Source organism: Truncatella angustata (assembly GCF_020726525.1).
Source record: "Truncatella angustata strain MPI-SDFR-AT-0073 chromosome Unknown BKA67scaffold_3, whole genome shotgun sequence".
NCBI lineage: Eukaryota > Fungi > Ascomycota > Sordariomycetes > Amphisphaeriales > Sporocadaceae > Truncatella > Truncatella angustata.
In genome coordinates this window covers 2,945,695-2,962,223 of record NW_025763383.1, presented here as the reverse complement: position 1 = coordinate 2,962,223, position 16,529 = coordinate 2,945,695, and the positions used below count along the sequence as shown (strand labels likewise).

The 16,529-nt window shown below is 46.7% G+C and overlaps 4 protein-coding genes across 4 annotated transcripts; 1 reads left to right on the top strand and 3 right to left on the bottom strand.

Moving 5' to 3' along the window:
* Positions 1 to 318: 318 nt before the first annotated feature.
* Positions 319 to 1,892, bottom strand: BKA67DRAFT_250237 (chaperonin 10-like protein). Its single transcript, XM_046095737.1, has one exon. The coding sequence runs from the start codon at positions 1,739 to 1,741 to the stop codon at positions 716 to 718; it is 1,026 nt and encodes a 341-aa protein (XP_045960083.1). The 5' UTR covers positions 1,742 to 1,892; the 3' UTR covers positions 319 to 715.
* A 3,368-nt stretch (positions 1,893 to 5,260) lies between these two features.
* Positions 5,261 to 8,481, bottom strand: BKA67DRAFT_250216 (uncharacterized protein). The gene is made up of 2 exons (XM_046095736.1): positions 8,275 to 8,481; positions 5,261 to 8,218 (listed from the first exon to the last, which is right to left on the bottom strand). Exon 2 carries the CDS (start codon positions 8,044 to 8,046, stop codon positions 5,452 to 5,454), a length of 2,595 nt encoding a protein of 864 aa, XP_045960082.1. The 5' UTR covers positions 8,047 to 8,218; positions 8,275 to 8,481; the 3' UTR covers positions 5,261 to 5,451.
* A 974-nt stretch (positions 8,482 to 9,455) lies between these two features.
* Positions 9,456 to 10,780, bottom strand: BKA67DRAFT_250165 (uncharacterized protein). The gene has a single exon (XM_046095735.1). It carries the CDS (start codon positions 10,649 to 10,651, stop codon positions 9,650 to 9,652), a length of 1,002 nt encoding a protein of 333 aa, XP_045960081.1. The 5' UTR covers positions 10,652 to 10,780; the 3' UTR covers positions 9,456 to 9,649.
* Positions 10,781 to 13,967: 3,187 nt separating this feature from the next.
* Positions 13,968 to 14,827, top strand: BKA67DRAFT_603500 (aflatoxin biosynthesis ketoreductase nor-1). Its single transcript, XM_046105343.1, has one exon. The coding sequence runs from the start codon at positions 14,009 to 14,011 to the stop codon at positions 14,765 to 14,767; it is 759 nt and encodes a 252-aa protein (XP_045960080.1). The 5' UTR covers positions 13,968 to 14,008; the 3' UTR covers positions 14,768 to 14,827.
* Positions 14,828 to 16,529: the final 1,702 nt, after the last annotated feature.

Genomic DNA, 16,529 nt, shown 5'->3' with positions numbered 1-16,529 from the left:
AGGACTTTGTACCCATCAGCCATGAAGTTGTGTTCTAGCTTCGCGCCGAGCTCAAGCGCCGAGGACGAATCCACCTAGACGCATGCAAAGAATTTTCTGGTGAGGGTCCATTTGGTGTTGCAAACAGGTTTGAAGTTTTCCTAAGCATGGGCGGCTGTTAAGAAAAGTGTCTTGAAGAAGATGAGCTGCTGCACCTGACTCCCAGCTGATGACAGATTGGCAGCTGGCACTCCGCCGCACGGGCCCTTGCAATTGACCTGCTCTAAGAATGACGCTTGCAACGTTTCCATAGAAAGCGGAATGGGCGACCAGAAACTTTCACGTTTTCACGACCTAAATGAAGGAGTGAACCAAATACAAAGGGTTTGGTTACGTTTCTTTTGTTTTGCGTAGTAACTTCTCACGTGTGTTATTTGGCATGTGCATTGTCAATGTACGGACATGGGATGTTTGATTGAGATTTCAAGGCGCTGGCATTCTTTGGCGTCCTTGGATATCCTCTCGAATGTTTCACTACTCTGCGTAAACTCCTACGGTAATCATAATCCCTCTCAATTATCACGGGCTTTTAGCCTGGTGGTGTTCCTTTTCTTCTTCTTTTTCTTCCCTTTTTGGGGGGGGGTTCTCGTTCCCTCTTCTTCCCCTTTTTCCGAGCATACCTACAAGCACTGGTTGGCCCTACACACAAGGTCCATCCTCAAATTCGAATAAACAGTTACTTTGACCCTTGAACCACAATTTTGCCTCTTGACCGACCAGTCTTGAGCTTCTCAAATGCCTTCGGTGCATCCTTGAATTCAAAAGTTTCATCAATGACAGCCTTGACTTTGCCTTCCTGCATAAGCTTGCCGACTTGGACCAGGTCATCGTGCTTTGATGCAGTGACCAAGAACTGCCAACTGCGCTTGCCTCCTCCCAAGAATGATGGTTGCAGAGCTCTTGTGGCAAGTGATGACATCGCTCCAAGTGACATGTCTCCACCAACCTGGACGAATTTGCCCTCGGGAACGAGGTATGCATCTCCTGCCTTGTAAAGGTCTGCCGGATGACCTACGTTATCCACCGCAAGCTTGAAGACCTGGCCCTTTGACTTCAACACCTCACTCACGTTCTCCTTCGTGTAATCGATCACCTCATCGGCGCCTAGACTCTTGACCAGCTCTGCATTCTTACCAGAGCAGCTTGTGGTGACTTGACAGCCTAATGCTTTGGCAATTTGGATGCCGAATGTGCCCACACCGCCGCTTCCGCCGTTGATAAAGACCTTATCACCAGCCTTGACATGCGGAGCAATGCATTGATATGCGGTCATGCCCGCAGTGCCGATACAGCTGGCGTGTTCCTCGCTGACCCCTTCAGGCAATTTGGCAAGGCACTCTGGCTTTGCAGATACAAACTCACTCAACCCGCCATACTGCTGAGGCGCAACTCTTCCGAATACTTTCTCCCCAACGCGGAAAGCATCAGCAGACTTGACGTCGTCGCCGACCTCCTCGACAGTGCCAGAAAAGTCCATACAAGGGGCAGCTGGAGTAGAGATGGCGAGACGCGCGACCATGCCCAATTCAGGCACTTTGTAGTCTGCGGGGTTGAGTGAAGTGCTGTGGACCTTGACCAGCACTTGGTCTTTGGCAACGGGTTGGACCGTAGCTTCAGACAGTTTCAAGTTCTTCTCCAATCCCCCAGAAGCGGTGCTGTAAAGCCATGCTCGCATTGTTTTGGGTTCCCTGTCGCTGGTCATGGTGGTGATTAGGGCGACGATTGGGACTGGCCCTCGTTCTTTGTTCCGCAGCTTAGTGGAGAAATGGTGGGACCGTGGACGGTTCTGCAGTGGCCTCAAGATTTGATGAAATTTGGCGTGGGACGTTGTATCTGAACAATTCCAGCCAAGTGATTTCGGCAGTCCTTTTGTGATGACTGCAGCGTAGTGTGTAAGGTACGTGATCTTCGGTCGTTGAACAGCACGTTGGGGTACAATGGAGATGGAAAGAGTGACGTCACTAAGCGGATATCGCTGCGTGGCACGTGCCGCCGTTGACAAAGTCTAAATGTATGTGATATTGCTCTGCTGAAATCGGAGCGGTCGTATGAATAAAGCAAGACGAACTTGGCCTTTGGAGGAAGGACGGAGCCGCAGTTGCCTAAAGGTTTTAGCCCTCGACCACACCACATGTTGTGACTTGATACTTGTGAACACATCGTTCTTAGAAATAACAGGCCACACCTCTACAGTAGGTTGAGAGTAGTGGCAGGCCAAGCCTGAAGATGTAGATTTAAGCCTGGGCTGGGAAAAGCTTTCTATTTGTGTAACCCAGCATCTCCCCAGGCAGCGAATGAGGCATAGCGAGTTGTGTATTCCACTGTCAAAACTCTTAAGACCCCATCTAACTTCAATTGACTGATACTTAACATAATGCGAACAAGTCGTCCTTTCTTCGAGAGGGCTATGTATATCTACAATGACAGCTATGGCTGGTGCGCTCTGAACCAAACAGTGCAAGCTTGGCGTATGTGCTAAGTACCGCTGTCAATGATTTCCTTTAACGTACAGCTCACGCAGTGTCTGTAAACATGCATACTAACCATAATCTCCATCTGGGTGACTTTCATCTCATGGCCCTACATCACAGCATGTCAGTGCACTAGTACTTTCGATCTACACTTCATTTCAATGGTATTGCTCCAGGCATTAGATACTATCACAAAAATTTCTTTTTCCAATACTGCATCAATTGACGACATTTCGTTGTATCGATATATTTCCACACGAATTATTAATATTGCTATTGGATCACACCAAACTGGTTAATTTTCACAAGTTTCGCTACTAGATGCTCCCTGCGTGTGTGCATCAAGCATGGGTCTACATGACGAGACTTACTAACGAGTCGAGATAGATGTACATGTTCGTACTGCCGTTAAGTTCTAGGGAGATGTTCGAAGAAATTTAATGCTGACTAAGTGCACTAGGTTGCCTGCAGTCGAAGCAGTCCTACACATAATATCATACATGCGACTCAAACATTGGTTGGGAAGCAGTCAACAGTACAAGTCAACTTTTGTGAGTCATTGGAATAAGGAAATATGACGGCGTTGTCATGAACTCAAATCATCTTTAAAAAAGCAATGTCATTAGCCATCTTTAATAATATTGCAGTTTTCTTAGTATTATCGTGGTAAGTATTTATCATCATTAAGTGGCTATGCAGAGTCAATAGCTCAAGAATTTCCAATCTCGTAACGTAGTAAAGCCTCCAGCACTCCCAATCTGGTGAACGACAACGGAGCCAGAGAGAAGCTCCTTGGTTGACGTATTAATGCAGGTAAGGGCACAACTCGGCAATTGTGAGTAAGTTGAGTGAGGTGATCTGCCCGGTAAGAAAGCTCATCCATCCGTCCAATGCCACAGTGGCGCTTCTAGTGGTACTTTCGGTTGAATCATCGAGCAAGGTACTTGTCAAACTCACAAGCAATTCGTTTGATGGAGGTCGTAGTCCATTTGCTGGTAAGGCTAGTGGGCGGGAATCCGAGTGAAGGCGATATAGGCTGAGTCGAGGCGGCAGCAGCGATAACATTTTGGAAGTTGCATGATGATCGTGTTCAAATATTAGGCTTGAGTATATTAGCAGATTATATGAGCAGTAGTTAATCTGTTGCGATGATTCCTGCTGAGCTGTTGTCTCTTTCGTTTACCGTATATTAGTTTTCTGAGAGAGTATCAATGTCTATCAAATGTGCCTGAAAATTCCGCAACCTTAATGCAACAAATTGTCCACTTCTCCATCTGAAGCTTGTCTCTGTTCACATTTCCGCCCATAATGTGGTCTACAAATGTGAGTTTTATGACAATATACTAGTCTAGACGCCGATTAGTCGGCGCAATCAAGTTTGTTACAAAGCTTAAATTTGGAGTGCTCATGAATGAATACCGTTGCCATCAGGGCCGGGCATCAAACTGCACCCGTGCTCAGTTGTCTCAGATTAGAACGGTCTGCCACAACAAAAGCAGCCCAAGACAATTAACAAGCAGGATTCAGACGATATTGTCTCTTAGTTGCCTCACGCGACTTTATGTCATGGTCTACCGTATGATTTTACTGACTTGGGAGTTGACGTCAACCTCTGTCGGCCCAATAATGAGAATATCTAAGTTCTATTGACTCGTAAAAGACGGAAACACATGTCAACTACCTATTTGGTAAGCTGTGCCGGACACAACCTCGCCTAACCAGACTATTTCCACCAGGGGTCCTCTACGGTCGGAATTTTTAAAACATCATAGCCTTCACCTAATCTAGTGTTGTATCTCAATTTGACAGAGAGGAACTTGGGACCATAGTAAGTTCACTTTTCGTAAATAGGCAGACCTTCGTTGGACTAATCCTCGTCTAGCGTGACCTCCCAAGCTGAAAACGCACAAGATGAGCGCGGCCGCACAGTGTTCGTTTAGGGCTCAACTAAACGTACATTCGATGGGAAGCTACCATTTTTGTTCGGCGAATACGAGCCATAGATTACTATTCGTGCCCGGTAGATTAGTCTCAAGTCATCAATTCCCCAAGTTCTGGACCTTACCTTGGTGACTTTCTCTCTCCTTGATCGCGCAAGATCGGTGCGGATATCCTTGTTATCGCCGCAACGGTGACGATGTCATGGTCTCGTGTGCTCCACGATTCTGCTACGTTCTGTATCCTTCCGAATTAGCACCACCCTTCAATATCCGTATCCGTTGAGCCTTGTACGACGTAAATTTGAGGGCTCTATTCCCCGAAGCCCTGAGAAGTACTATTGAGCTGTGGACGAGTTGCTTTGCCATTCAAAAATCTGGACAATCTGTTCGTCCACAACACTATACTCGTCGACTTCGTGAGCAAGTATGTTGATTTTATGTCATGAGATTGATTGCCACTGGTTGACGAAGAGTAGCTTGTTTATACGTATCGTTTATCGCTGAGGTCATGTAGGTGCACGATTTATATTACAGATTAAAGCCATCATAAACCGTCCCCTATTCTTATTTTCATGATATACCCAAATTCAGCATTCTCGCGCCTAATCTCATTCTTGGCTGGGTCTCTATTAGTTCCGTGATTGGACCGACAACAAGCGAGACCGTACTAGAAAGAGCCACTATGAGTTAGCGCGTTAATAACTCTGTCTTCAGCCGGCAGATGACCGACCGTAAGCACTAACAGTAAGGACTAATTGGACGTTTTGATCTTCTTCCACACTGCCCGGATAGTCTCTCCCAATAATGTATCTCAGGTCATAATTGACAAGGGCTGCATGAGTTACATGCTATACAAAAAGGTCTAGGCATCTAGGCATCTAGTAATGCAAGATTGGCATATACGTCGAGTCACTATTCAGCAGATCACAAGAAAAAAATAACCATCAAGGTCAAAAGAGAAGATGGATTAAAGTTTCTATTATCATTATGTAGAAAAGCACTCACTTGCCTGCTCCATTTGCATCCCGTTCCCGTTTCAATCGCTCTACTCGCTCACCCTCTCTTTCCTGGTCCAGCGATCCGAGGCAGACTTTCAGCCAACCTTTCGGTGTAGCCGACTCCCACACATTGGTGGGCATACGAACGACGGTCTCTTTATAGAGGCAGTCATTTTCGAACTGCCAGCTACAGAGAACAGCCCGAAGCATGCCACCTTCCCTGCCGCAAAGAAGCGCGACTGTGGGAGGTCGCTCGGCACTGAAGATGCTAACAGTCAACTCTCCAGTATCGACAAGGGTGAACAATTTATGGCCTTTAGGCAGGTTGGGTTTCGTGAGTTCTGGTGTTTCGTTGCGGATCCAATTGGGCTCGAAGCCGACACGACGGCTTGGGTGGCGGAAGTGTTCGCTGAAGGGCGTAGATGATGCTTCGTATGAAAGCCGCGAGTTGTCGTTGCCAAATATCAGCCGTTCGAGCTTGGCGATGGGCATCACACCTTCAAAGGCAACCAGATTGCTGGCGCTTTGCAGCACCTGTCCACCGTATAGCCGCCGCACAGAAAACGGCCCAAATGCGCTTAGCGCAATAGCGACGAATACAAAGCCCGCGACCATCCATTTGATGACAAGTTTGATATCATCGTCACGACTGCTGGAATAAAACGGTGCATAGTAGATAGCCAGGCCAATGCCTTGGATCAACCACCATGTACTAGCTGTGACGAAAACTGTCGCAAGGAATCGGCGAAAACCCATATCCCGAGCCACCACAGGCCGCGGAAAGCCTTTCCAGCGGATGTGCATTGCGCGACACGAGTCTAACAGAACTGTATTGTTCTCATGTGCGACACCAACGACCTGACATGTTGGCTCGATATCCCAGAGGTGGGTTTTAAAAAGATCCTTGGTTGCAAGATTCCGGAACGGATTGGAGATGCTAACATCCGGCTTAGGATACAATGACACCATACGCTCAACAATTCTGTCGCTGTCATTACCCAAGGATAATTGGGCGATTGATTGAAACTCCGTATCAGTGTCGTCGCGATTGATACGGTAATGCAAAAGACCCATCAGAGCATATGTAACATCATTTGGCGTGAAGAAGTTGTAATTCACCTCGGCGCGACGCCACAAGGCGTCAAGGGCTGTAGAGAAGAGCTCCAAACGGCTCAAAGTGAGTAAGTTGGTATAATGTTCGGCCAGCAGGCGGGTCGGACCTCCGTCCTCCTCTGAATCAACAGGGTCTTCCCAAACTTCGGCTGTCATTTCAACCAAGGTCATAGAGTGTGTCATTTGACCTTCGCCATCAGGATGGGAGAAATAGCATCGGTTCTCAGGGGCTAGGAGTGCCTCTGGTAATGTCCACATGCGAGAGCCCCAATTCTTCTTGCTTGCAATATGAGCATCCGGGAGCATCACTACGACGCGACTGCTACCACGAATGACATCACACATGCGATAAACATCTGAGTCCAAAAGGTCGCCCGCATACTCAGCTCTACACAGGAAGTCAAGCCAGTAAGCTGTGCAGCCAGCTTCGAGTGCAGCACATGCTGCCATGCGCTGTATCAGTAACCGGCCACTTTCTGAACTAAAAGCCTTATCAGCGAAGCTGATGAACACATATTGTAGACCTGCAGGAGCTGATGCTTCGACTTGCCAGCTCCCATCGCGTTGTTGCACAACTAGTTGGCGTGGTCGAATAAGTCGTCGCCGGCTGGAAAGACGCTCGGGTGCGATGATGGTATTGTTGGGGAGGGGTTTCTGATCCAATGGGTTGATCGCATGTTTTGGCCACTGCCAGTGATAGCCTGGAAAGTCGGTATAGGTATCGAAAGTGTCCTCATTCTCCCATGAGTTTGTCAAAGGCAATGACAGGCATATCTGCAAAGGTACACAAACAACAAGGACCCGCAAAGTGCCATCAATCCTCCTCCACCAACCCTTCTTCTCCACCGGGTCCAAAGCCCATTCTGCAAGACGTAACGCAATTGGGACATCACCAGTCATCTTTCGTCGTCTCCAATCTCCCACTGCAAGATTGTGTTGTAATACGTAATCGGTCGCCTGAACGATGAGCCGTTTAGGGACGTAGTTGGTTGGGGATAGATATACCGCTACGTCGCTATATTTGGCGCTTTTCTGTCCGAATTGATTTCGATATTCAAATTTGCCTTCCTCGTCCTTCCTCAACGACCCTCCATAGTGAAGTTCGGCAAGGGCGGCGTGATCCTGGTGCTCCTCGTCAGGCTTGCGTGGTTTGTAATAGAAATGGCCGTTCCAGCCTCGCTTGCCACTAAACTGATCATTCAAATTATTGAACAGCTTCTCCTCCGCGGTCTTCGTCAGTTGCCACCATTTTTTGTGCACAACTTGCTTTGTGGGGTTTGGCGAGGCTGCTGCCACAGATTGGTCGTTTACCGCCATCGTTTCAACTCCCATACTCTTCTCGACACTAGTTTCGGCCATACGACCATGCTGGACCTGTTGATCGTGCCAATGCTGATGATCGAACGATTGTTCGGATATGTCTTGTTGTGATGATGCGGCGTCAGTTGGCTGGGGTGACCATGTCGGCACTTCATAATGAGCCATGGCCTCAAAAATGGACGCGCAGAATGACGATGACGATGCAAACACTCAAGCATCAATGACGAACCCAGACACTCTTCGCCGTGAAGATATTTCACTGCTTTAATAGACTTCCATGAAGCTGGGGTCCATAGCCTTGTTGTATCAATCATGCACCTAGTCTTCAGCTCCTCATCTCGGTACCATCGTCAGCCAATGAGATACCACGTATGCCCGACGAAGGAGCCTTACCCTGGTCACAATATCGCACTCCATTGTGGCCTAATGCACTGTCAATATTAGTCCAAACAAGCGAACTTTTCGATTGGACATCAAAAGGGGACTTATGGATTGATGTACTATGTATGGTATCAAAAATAGCTTCCCACCTAAGCACTACAGATCTAGAACGTGGTAGAAATCCGGACTAGCAACCAATTGCCGTGATGAGTTTTAAAACCAACTGGATTCGAGGATGCGCTGCTGAAAGCGTGCATTGGTTTTGTGTCCCGTGCCTTTGTCGCATACATAATACATAGTATTATAGAATTAAGTTTGTTAAATCCTTGGTTCTATTGTTTGCATTCTTCAATGTTCTCCTTTCTCCTCTTTTCATCCGTACGCGTTTCCGTGCTAATACTGTTTCATTGCTGTTTATCACGTGACATTGTCACGTGATCAATTCATTCTGTTGAGTCCTGTCTCAGTTACCTCTAAGGCCACAAATCGATCTCAAGTCTTCAAAACAATTCAAATTACTATTCATAGGCCAACGGGATCGGAAAATGTTGCCATGGGTTGAATAGGCACAAAGATGCAATTGCACTCGGGTCAGTTGCTGCTGGAAATCACAGCTGTTCGCTGTTCCCTTTATGAGTGAATCCGACAAGCTGAGTTACCCCAACCTTCTTATAACCTTTAGTTACAAGTAAAGCGTAATAAAAATTCACACCTTAATCTATACCGTATGTGGAGATAGCCTGATAAATGTGAATACAGGCGATATTCCAGAGCGAATTGAAACTTACATTTGATCGCAAGGGGCATTTTCTGTTCAGCCAGATCTGGTCTACGAATCGTTCGAGACGCCCAAGGATGTGGTCGATGAGGAAGGTAATGTTGTTCGACTGGGAGAGCGAGGGGAAATATGGTTAATATTGGTACGCCGGATGTACCGGGGTACGTTTGATTGGTGAAGCCGCAGTCCCATGCCGGATAACCGAGAGCAGTAAGAGCCATGCTCTAATATCTGCACGATCAACTGGGTTTCCGTTGGCTGTGAATATGACCTGGGACAGTAGCCTCCAGGACGTGAACGCATAGATAAAGATGTGGCGATGAAAGACCAAGCAGTAGGCTATTATATCGAAGTGGCTAGTGCTGAAGCCCTGTGAAAGGGCACAGATATGCATGTTAATCAAATGGTCGATCTGAAACATTGGGTGTAATTGAAACGCCAAGTCTTTCTCAAAGCGATTTTATTATATAGTAGCTGTCAGACCTGGTGGCAGAAAAAGGTAGATACATAGAATCTAAGAGCTAAATTTATGAGCCAATGAAAAAGATTTTAAGGTGTCCCGCAAATGAAACTTTGCGTTCCAACGATATCAATAACCATGTCAACACCCTAAGCCAAAGCGACTTTGACAATACTGCCAATCGTAGAGTTTCCAGCGGGTTGAGATGTTGTGATGTAGAGATAATTCGAATCTCGGCAAGTACGGCCGAAAGCAACAGCAGACTCAGCACCCAAGAGGCTCGAGTTCACTGCCACGCGACTAGTCTTTGTCGTAATGTCAACTTCGACCAAGTCGTAGGGTCCATTCATAGCAACCCAGGCCTTGGTGCCGTCTGTCTTAAGCACGAAATCGTCCACCACGAAGAGACCTGAAGCGATGATTTCTGCTGTACCGGTTTGCTCACCAGTTGTCAAGGAGATAGGCACGCTGCCAAAAACCCCCTGGTTCAAGTTGGTAAAGTAGAGCTTATTATAGCGTGTGTGGATCCCATTTACAGCGATGGCCAGATTCGTTTCGTTCTGAACAGTCAGGAGAGGATCCTGGATGACAACAGCGGATTCGCCAGTGGCAACGTTGACGCGCGTGACTGTCCCAAGAAAGGTGTCCGCCAATAGTATGTTACTCGTATCGTTGGTAGCCAGGCGGGTCATTCCATTGTACAGACCTCCCGAAGTGTCGCTCGAAACCAAGGTGACAGCAGCTGGTTGCAGGATGGTTCCGTTAGCAGAGATGCGCAGAGGACGCATATCTACTTCCCAAATCTCGTTTAGAGGGTTAGGTGAACTGGCGGAAACAGCACCGGTGACGTAGAAGACATCTTCGTCCAACTCAGCTATCCCTAGAAGAATATTGATAGTTGGAAAATCATGGACAACGATGGGATATGTCCAGTTGCTATTTAAAGATACGAGGAAGAGCGAGGAGGATGCGGTTGACGTAGTTAAGATATCTCCATTGCGACGAAGCGCCAAGTTCTCCAGTGAGATTGTTTGCGGTACAAGCTGGACAAGGACTGGCGAATTGATGGGAGAAACAGGCGCCCCAAAAACAAAAGTAAAGAGCGATGCTCCTAGAAAAAGGGCAGACACAAACAGCGAGCAGGAACGCATGTTACAATCGCAGGTATCGATGAATGAAGAGTCCGAAGCGTTCTGATTTACGGAAAGCAAAATGCGTTAAGTAAGTTACCAGTCTAGACTAAAAAGATCCCCAGTTACCAAATTCCTTGCAAACTACGGATCCGGAAAATAAGTTTTGTTATCGCCGATGCCATTTCTCTCTACTATGGTAGACCTCGGGTCTTAGCTTAAACCCGGATCTAGTCTAACCTAGTCTAGTCTTGTAAACTCTAATTGTATCCGCCAGACCCTCTGCAGCAGCTTTAGTACACTAGCTGTGATCTCGGATATCGCTTCTCAAAGTGCCGTTCTTCAGCATAGTCTAAAAGTTGCGCGCTGTATCTGGCAGCTAGTTAGAAGAAACGGTCGTTAATTATCAACTCATACGGTTTTACTTCCAAGCCCCGAGGGACTGCTTCTTCACAATGACTCCTCGCTATGCCGTTGTACACGAATCCATAAAAGGACCTGGTTTTGCTCGACCTATTGCATTGCAAATCATCGAAGATAAGGGTTTGCAAGGCTAGTATCTAGATAAGGTCGCCTTGATCACAGGCTGTTCATCCAGTATTGGTGTTGCCCATGCTTTGTACAAAACGGGTCCAACCCTTTTCCTTATGTAGCGCAACCTTAGACCGCTCTTGGAGGCTTGGCTGAGAGCCCGCCGGTGACCCTTCTTGAGCTCAACTTAGAATCACTAGACACTGTTCGATCGTGTGTAAAGGTGTTCCTCTTACGTAGTAATAAGCTAAACATACTTACCTTTAGCGTCGGCGTGATGACACCGCTAGAGGGTCGTAAGAGAGATGGGTTTGAAACCCACTAATTAGCACTAACCACTTGGCCCATTTTTTATTAATCCATCTTTTTATGCTGACATCGTCTCACGCGTACGGAGGTAGCCGTTGAGAGCCATAAGCCATTTCAATTATATCTTCGCGTTAATAGTAATAATAGCCTCTTATACTAATTAAAAGCTGGACTGGGTAAGATTAATGCTAATTATTACGGGAAGCTCTTTAAAATGTCTATAACTGCATTAAGTGTTAAGGTATAAATACGGTAGCTTATAACTTACAATGCTTAATTTTATAATTATAGTAACACTGCTTGTTTATTGTTTTAAAAAGGCTAATATTGATCAGCTTTGAGGAGAACGGGCCGTAATGCCTTGAGAGCATTTAGGAAGAAACAGATTACGGCAATTGACGAACTTCGTGAAAAGAACCACGCGATGTATCTCACTATCGCGTCTCTCACACGCGTCGCATCTGGAATGTAGAGATGGATGGTGCCGTGCGTAACGCCTGGCAAGCTGCTGGCATTAATGCTCCAGAAGAGGTAGAGAACTGTGATGGTGGCCGGACACCAGACGAGGCCTTGGTACCGCAACCTGTGAATCTAATACCTTTAGAAAATCAAACACGGTTATAAGAGTGTGGCTGTCGGCATCTCCTCGAAACGAATTACTCTCGTCATCTCCACTGGAAATTACCATATAGCGGAGCCGTGTGGGGTCGATAATGTACTGCCAGCCAAGCACCGAGACGGGGCAATAGATGCACCACACCAGGGTTACCAGTCCGGACGAGTGTCGCCGCGTTTCGGCTACGGTCTCTGGCTTGAGCACCCGGTTGCTAGGCTGACTCACCCTCCTGTTGATATCATTCCTGCTTGGGGACGCCGACGACGCTTGCCATCCTCGTCTTCCGGTCTGTTCTGTTATGGGGTGTCAATTTTCTCCGGTCGGCCCTCGATGGTAACGGTGAGGCTGCAGCCACCGCCCAGAAGTTGTGCGGCGAGATTCCTCTGACGAAGCCTAACCGTAAATACTTCATGCCACTCTTGCCAGTTTGACTTTTCGCAAGTTGCGGTATGTCGTTTCCGACCACCACGGCTTCGAACTGAGGGTGAAAAGGAAATGAAGCGCAAGGTGGTTCGCACATGCGGCTAATGGAATACCACTCGGAACCTCTCTACGGCCGGATGGTGTCGAGGATCTTTTTGAAGAACAGACTTGGAGGGACTTATCAGAAATTTGGGCTAGGTTTGCAATGGTGAGGCACATCAGCAGACTTGTTAAGAGTCCGTAGGTTGGTTGACGCGATTATCAGAAGTAGCGTCTGTCTGGGCGATGGGCCGCGGTGGAAGTTCGATACGATGGTAAAAGGCCTCGAGTCTTGGCTGAACAGCCCGATCGTGTTTTAGCCGTGGCGATAGCGCGATCCACTTAAAATGTAGAAGAATTTCTTGGTTCACAAGGCCATCGATTCCTCTTTGCTCTGGCGCTTCTTTCCATGGATATCGTAATTGACGAACAGGAATAAGATCTGTGACAGCGGTAGTCGTTGAGAAAGTGCCGCTTTATTTTGGCGAACTTTCCTGATAGTGATTCATTATTCGGAATCGTAATTCTTGTTCCCGAGCAGAAAGTGTCGCTTTACTTGTATCATGCTTTCTCTTGCTCGGCCGTTCTAGGGAGCCCTACTTTACTACCTCGTTGTATGAGACCAAATCGAGAATCACTTGGGTAGGCACCTTGTGCCAAGATACCATTCCAATCCTCGGTGATGGTATTATACCATAAATAATGACCCTTGCCGTCCTGTGGCACAGAAACGAAAAACCTCACACGACGCCAAACTGGACTTCCCAAGCGCGACTACACAAAAGGACATAAAATTTGTAAAGTTTTGTAATATTTAAATATGATAACAAGTTCTTTCAAGTGCTTTTTTTTTTTTTCCATCTTTATTAAGCGTATCATAAATTATCCATTAGCTTTTATTTAGGTGTAACCTAATCTAATTCTTCGGCATTCTTGGCCTGAGGCTTGTGTACTAGAGCAGACGCACATGAATACTAATCAACATGGTTGGACCTCGGAGCTAAGAAATGGGCTGCTCCACACCTATCATTAATCACATACGTCTACCCAACTCTAGTCAACGAGTGCTCTCACTGACATAACAAAGCTAGCCCTTTCACGAAACCCATATGGCGTCAGTCGCAAGTTGCAGGGATGGCTTGAGCAAACCCAACATCACTTCGTAATACGGCTGTGCAGAGAAATCGGTATTATAAGTGATCCCACTAACCTAACGTGTGACCTTCCGAGACGCAAGCCGCGGCCCATGCTAGTAACAGCTGCGGGAACGGGCCAACGATCACGCCTTGACTGATGTTCTATTTCAAAGCATTATAGCGTGTAGACATAATTCCAGTATGTTCCTTGCCGAATTGATGCAGTATAAAAGTGTGGTTGAGTTGGACCAAAGTCTTCATTCATCAACTTCAGTCTTAAGTTCCGATTTCAAGCTCGATTTCTCCAACATAAAACCACCGAAAATGAGCGCTCCTTCAAACTACCTCATCACCGGTGCCAACCGCGGCATCGGTAAGGGCTTTGTCCAACGCATATTGCAGAAGGACTCAACCACAGTTGTCGCCGCTGTCCGCGACCCCTTGCACCCAACGTCTAAAGCCCTCGCCGATTTGCCGAAGGGAGCCGGCACGAAGCTTATTATCGTCAAGCTGGACTCTGCTGTGGAGGAAGACGCTATCAGAGCAGTGGCTCAACTCCGCGACCAAGGCATCACTTTCCTGGACATTGTCATTGCCAACGCCGGAATCGGCCAGGACGGCACCAGTGTCCGTAACACCTCAGTCGCCAACACACTCAAGCACTTTAACACCAATGTTTTCGGTCCTTTGACCCTTTTCCAAGCCACAGCAGACTTACTCAAGGCCAGCAAGACAGGAACCCCTAAGTTCATTGCCATTTCCAGCTTCATAGGCTCTATTGGCTCGCAGGAACTCTATGTCAAATTTACTGGGGCATCGAGCCCGTACGGCGCCTCCAAAGCGGCTCTGAACTGGTTTATCCGTCTCATCTCTTTCGAGGAACCTTGGCTGACAAGCTTCGTATTCCACCCTGGGTTGGTGGAGACGGATCTTGCGGCTGGTAGCGGGATGGACCTGAAAACTTTGGGCGCCATTTCGGTGGAGACGAGCGTATCCAATATGGTTAAAACGACATTTGACATCAAGCCTGAAGAGCTTACTGGATCTTTCCGTAACCATGATGGTACCATTATCCCCTGGTAGAATGCTGCGCTTGGCGCCCCATTCGCAGCTTAGCTAGATATATACTACCTTGAAGTTCGTCAAATTGTGATTCTTTTCATACTTGAGTTCGCATTGTCATTGTTGCCCTCGCGAGTTTCTGGCTGTGATACTTTCTACGAACCATAGATATATGACTTGTTGCAGAGTGAAAAGAAAGAAGAAAGAAGAAAGAACAGAAAGACGCCAAGCTTTTGAATCCAACGCCTTATATACATCCTTCGTGCAGGGTTGAACTTATCGAGCTAGTCAACCATGTCGACTTCAATAGTGATGTACCTAATGATATAGTCCGACCCACACAGCCTCAAGCCCTCTTCTCCAGGGAAGACTGAGGGGAAGATGTAAGATCGGCCTCTGGGGATTTATTGACCAAGACTCTCTGGGACAAAACTATATATTTAAGACGATGCCCAAAACTTTGTGTTACTTGCAGCGTTTACATCCGCCTCGATAACAATCAATCACCACCCAGTACATATGAAATAGCTGCACTATTTTAGGGCGTCAACTCTGCGCCGCCAACTCATGTAATTTAAGAGGCGAGAACTGGTTATAGCCCCATTCCTCAAGCCCCATTCCAATAGGTCTTACAATACCAATCGGCTTGATCTGTTTATATTGCAATAAACGCTCCCGCTTATGCAATTAAAGGCTCCTATGTTCAACTCTCTTATTATAGTCCTTGTTACCTCTACATTTGCCAGTCCTTCTCTTTTGACCTTATCGCTTTTCTTCTCTCATTTAGATGCATTTTGTGTTCCTCTCGTCGACAATTACTCGTTCCGTACCGCGTTCTTCGGGACAGCACCGTTATCAATTGCTAGCTGCCTAGAAATTTTCATCTCTGTCACTTTCTTCTTAGTCGCTAGTAATAAGATTATCCTGAATCTACAGACCATCTAACATCCCCTTTCGGGCGTTGATGGACGCCATGATAAAATATGAAGAGCCTGAAGACCGCCTAGATTGCTGCTCTACCTATTTAGGTACTCAGGAAGACTTGCTGCCAAACAGAAAATAATAGATAATGACAAGTATGCCAGGAATGTTCGTTTCCAAATTCTGCACTTCAAAGCGTATCAATCATTTGCCCCAGAGGCACATATGGAACTAGCACTAGTATGGAAATAACCATGAACATAATTATATTAGTACTATTCTTTGCTCCCAATCCAATAACTCCACCCTCATGGTAAAATCGAAATCGTGAACAGCAAATGTTACAACCATTCGCTTTTTAAAGATATTACTTTCCGCTCGTCTGATTGGAAAAACAATGTCCTTCAAGTTATAAGGTCTCGTGCCTGCACCCATGAAATATCGATTTCCTGCAAGAGAACAAGAACCAAAACAACAGCGGTGTCACTAGCTGGAAATAGAGCTGTCCAAATGGATGGACCATAATTGATGTACTTAGCAGCTCTTGATGTGGTACATGAGTACCCAGCTAGAACGTTGACCGACATTCTTCGACGTCGTAGACGTCGAGAAATCACCTTGCTGAGGAGACCAGGAATACTACAGGCCTATTCAAAGAGGTTGGTGATGATATGGATGCTCAAGCCATCGAATTCAGGGATGATACCTCAATATTCTTCCCGATTTATCCTCCAAGGTTTGCCAGCAATCGTGGAGTAAGGCAACGCCAACTCCTTTCCAAGTTTTGATAAGATGAGGCAGAGTGCTATGACCTCTTCACGAGTGGACCAATCGAAGGCAAAATTATACGTTTTCCTGTCGA

Coding starts and splice junctions, on each gene's coding strand:
- BKA67DRAFT_250237 (XM_046095737.1), bottom strand. CDS start 1,741: ATGACCAGCGACAGGGAACCCAAAACAATGCGAGCATGGCTTTACAGC.
- BKA67DRAFT_250216 (XM_046095736.1), bottom strand. CDS start 8,046: ATGGCTCATTATGAAGTGCCGACATGGTCACCCCAGCCAACTGACGCC.
- BKA67DRAFT_250165 (XM_046095735.1), bottom strand. CDS start 10,651: ATGCGTTCCTGCTCGCTGTTTGTGTCTGCCCTTTTTCTAGGAGCATCG.
- BKA67DRAFT_603500 (XM_046105343.1), top strand. CDS start 14,009: ATGAGCGCTCCTTCAAACTACCTCATCACCGGTGCCAACCGCGGCATC.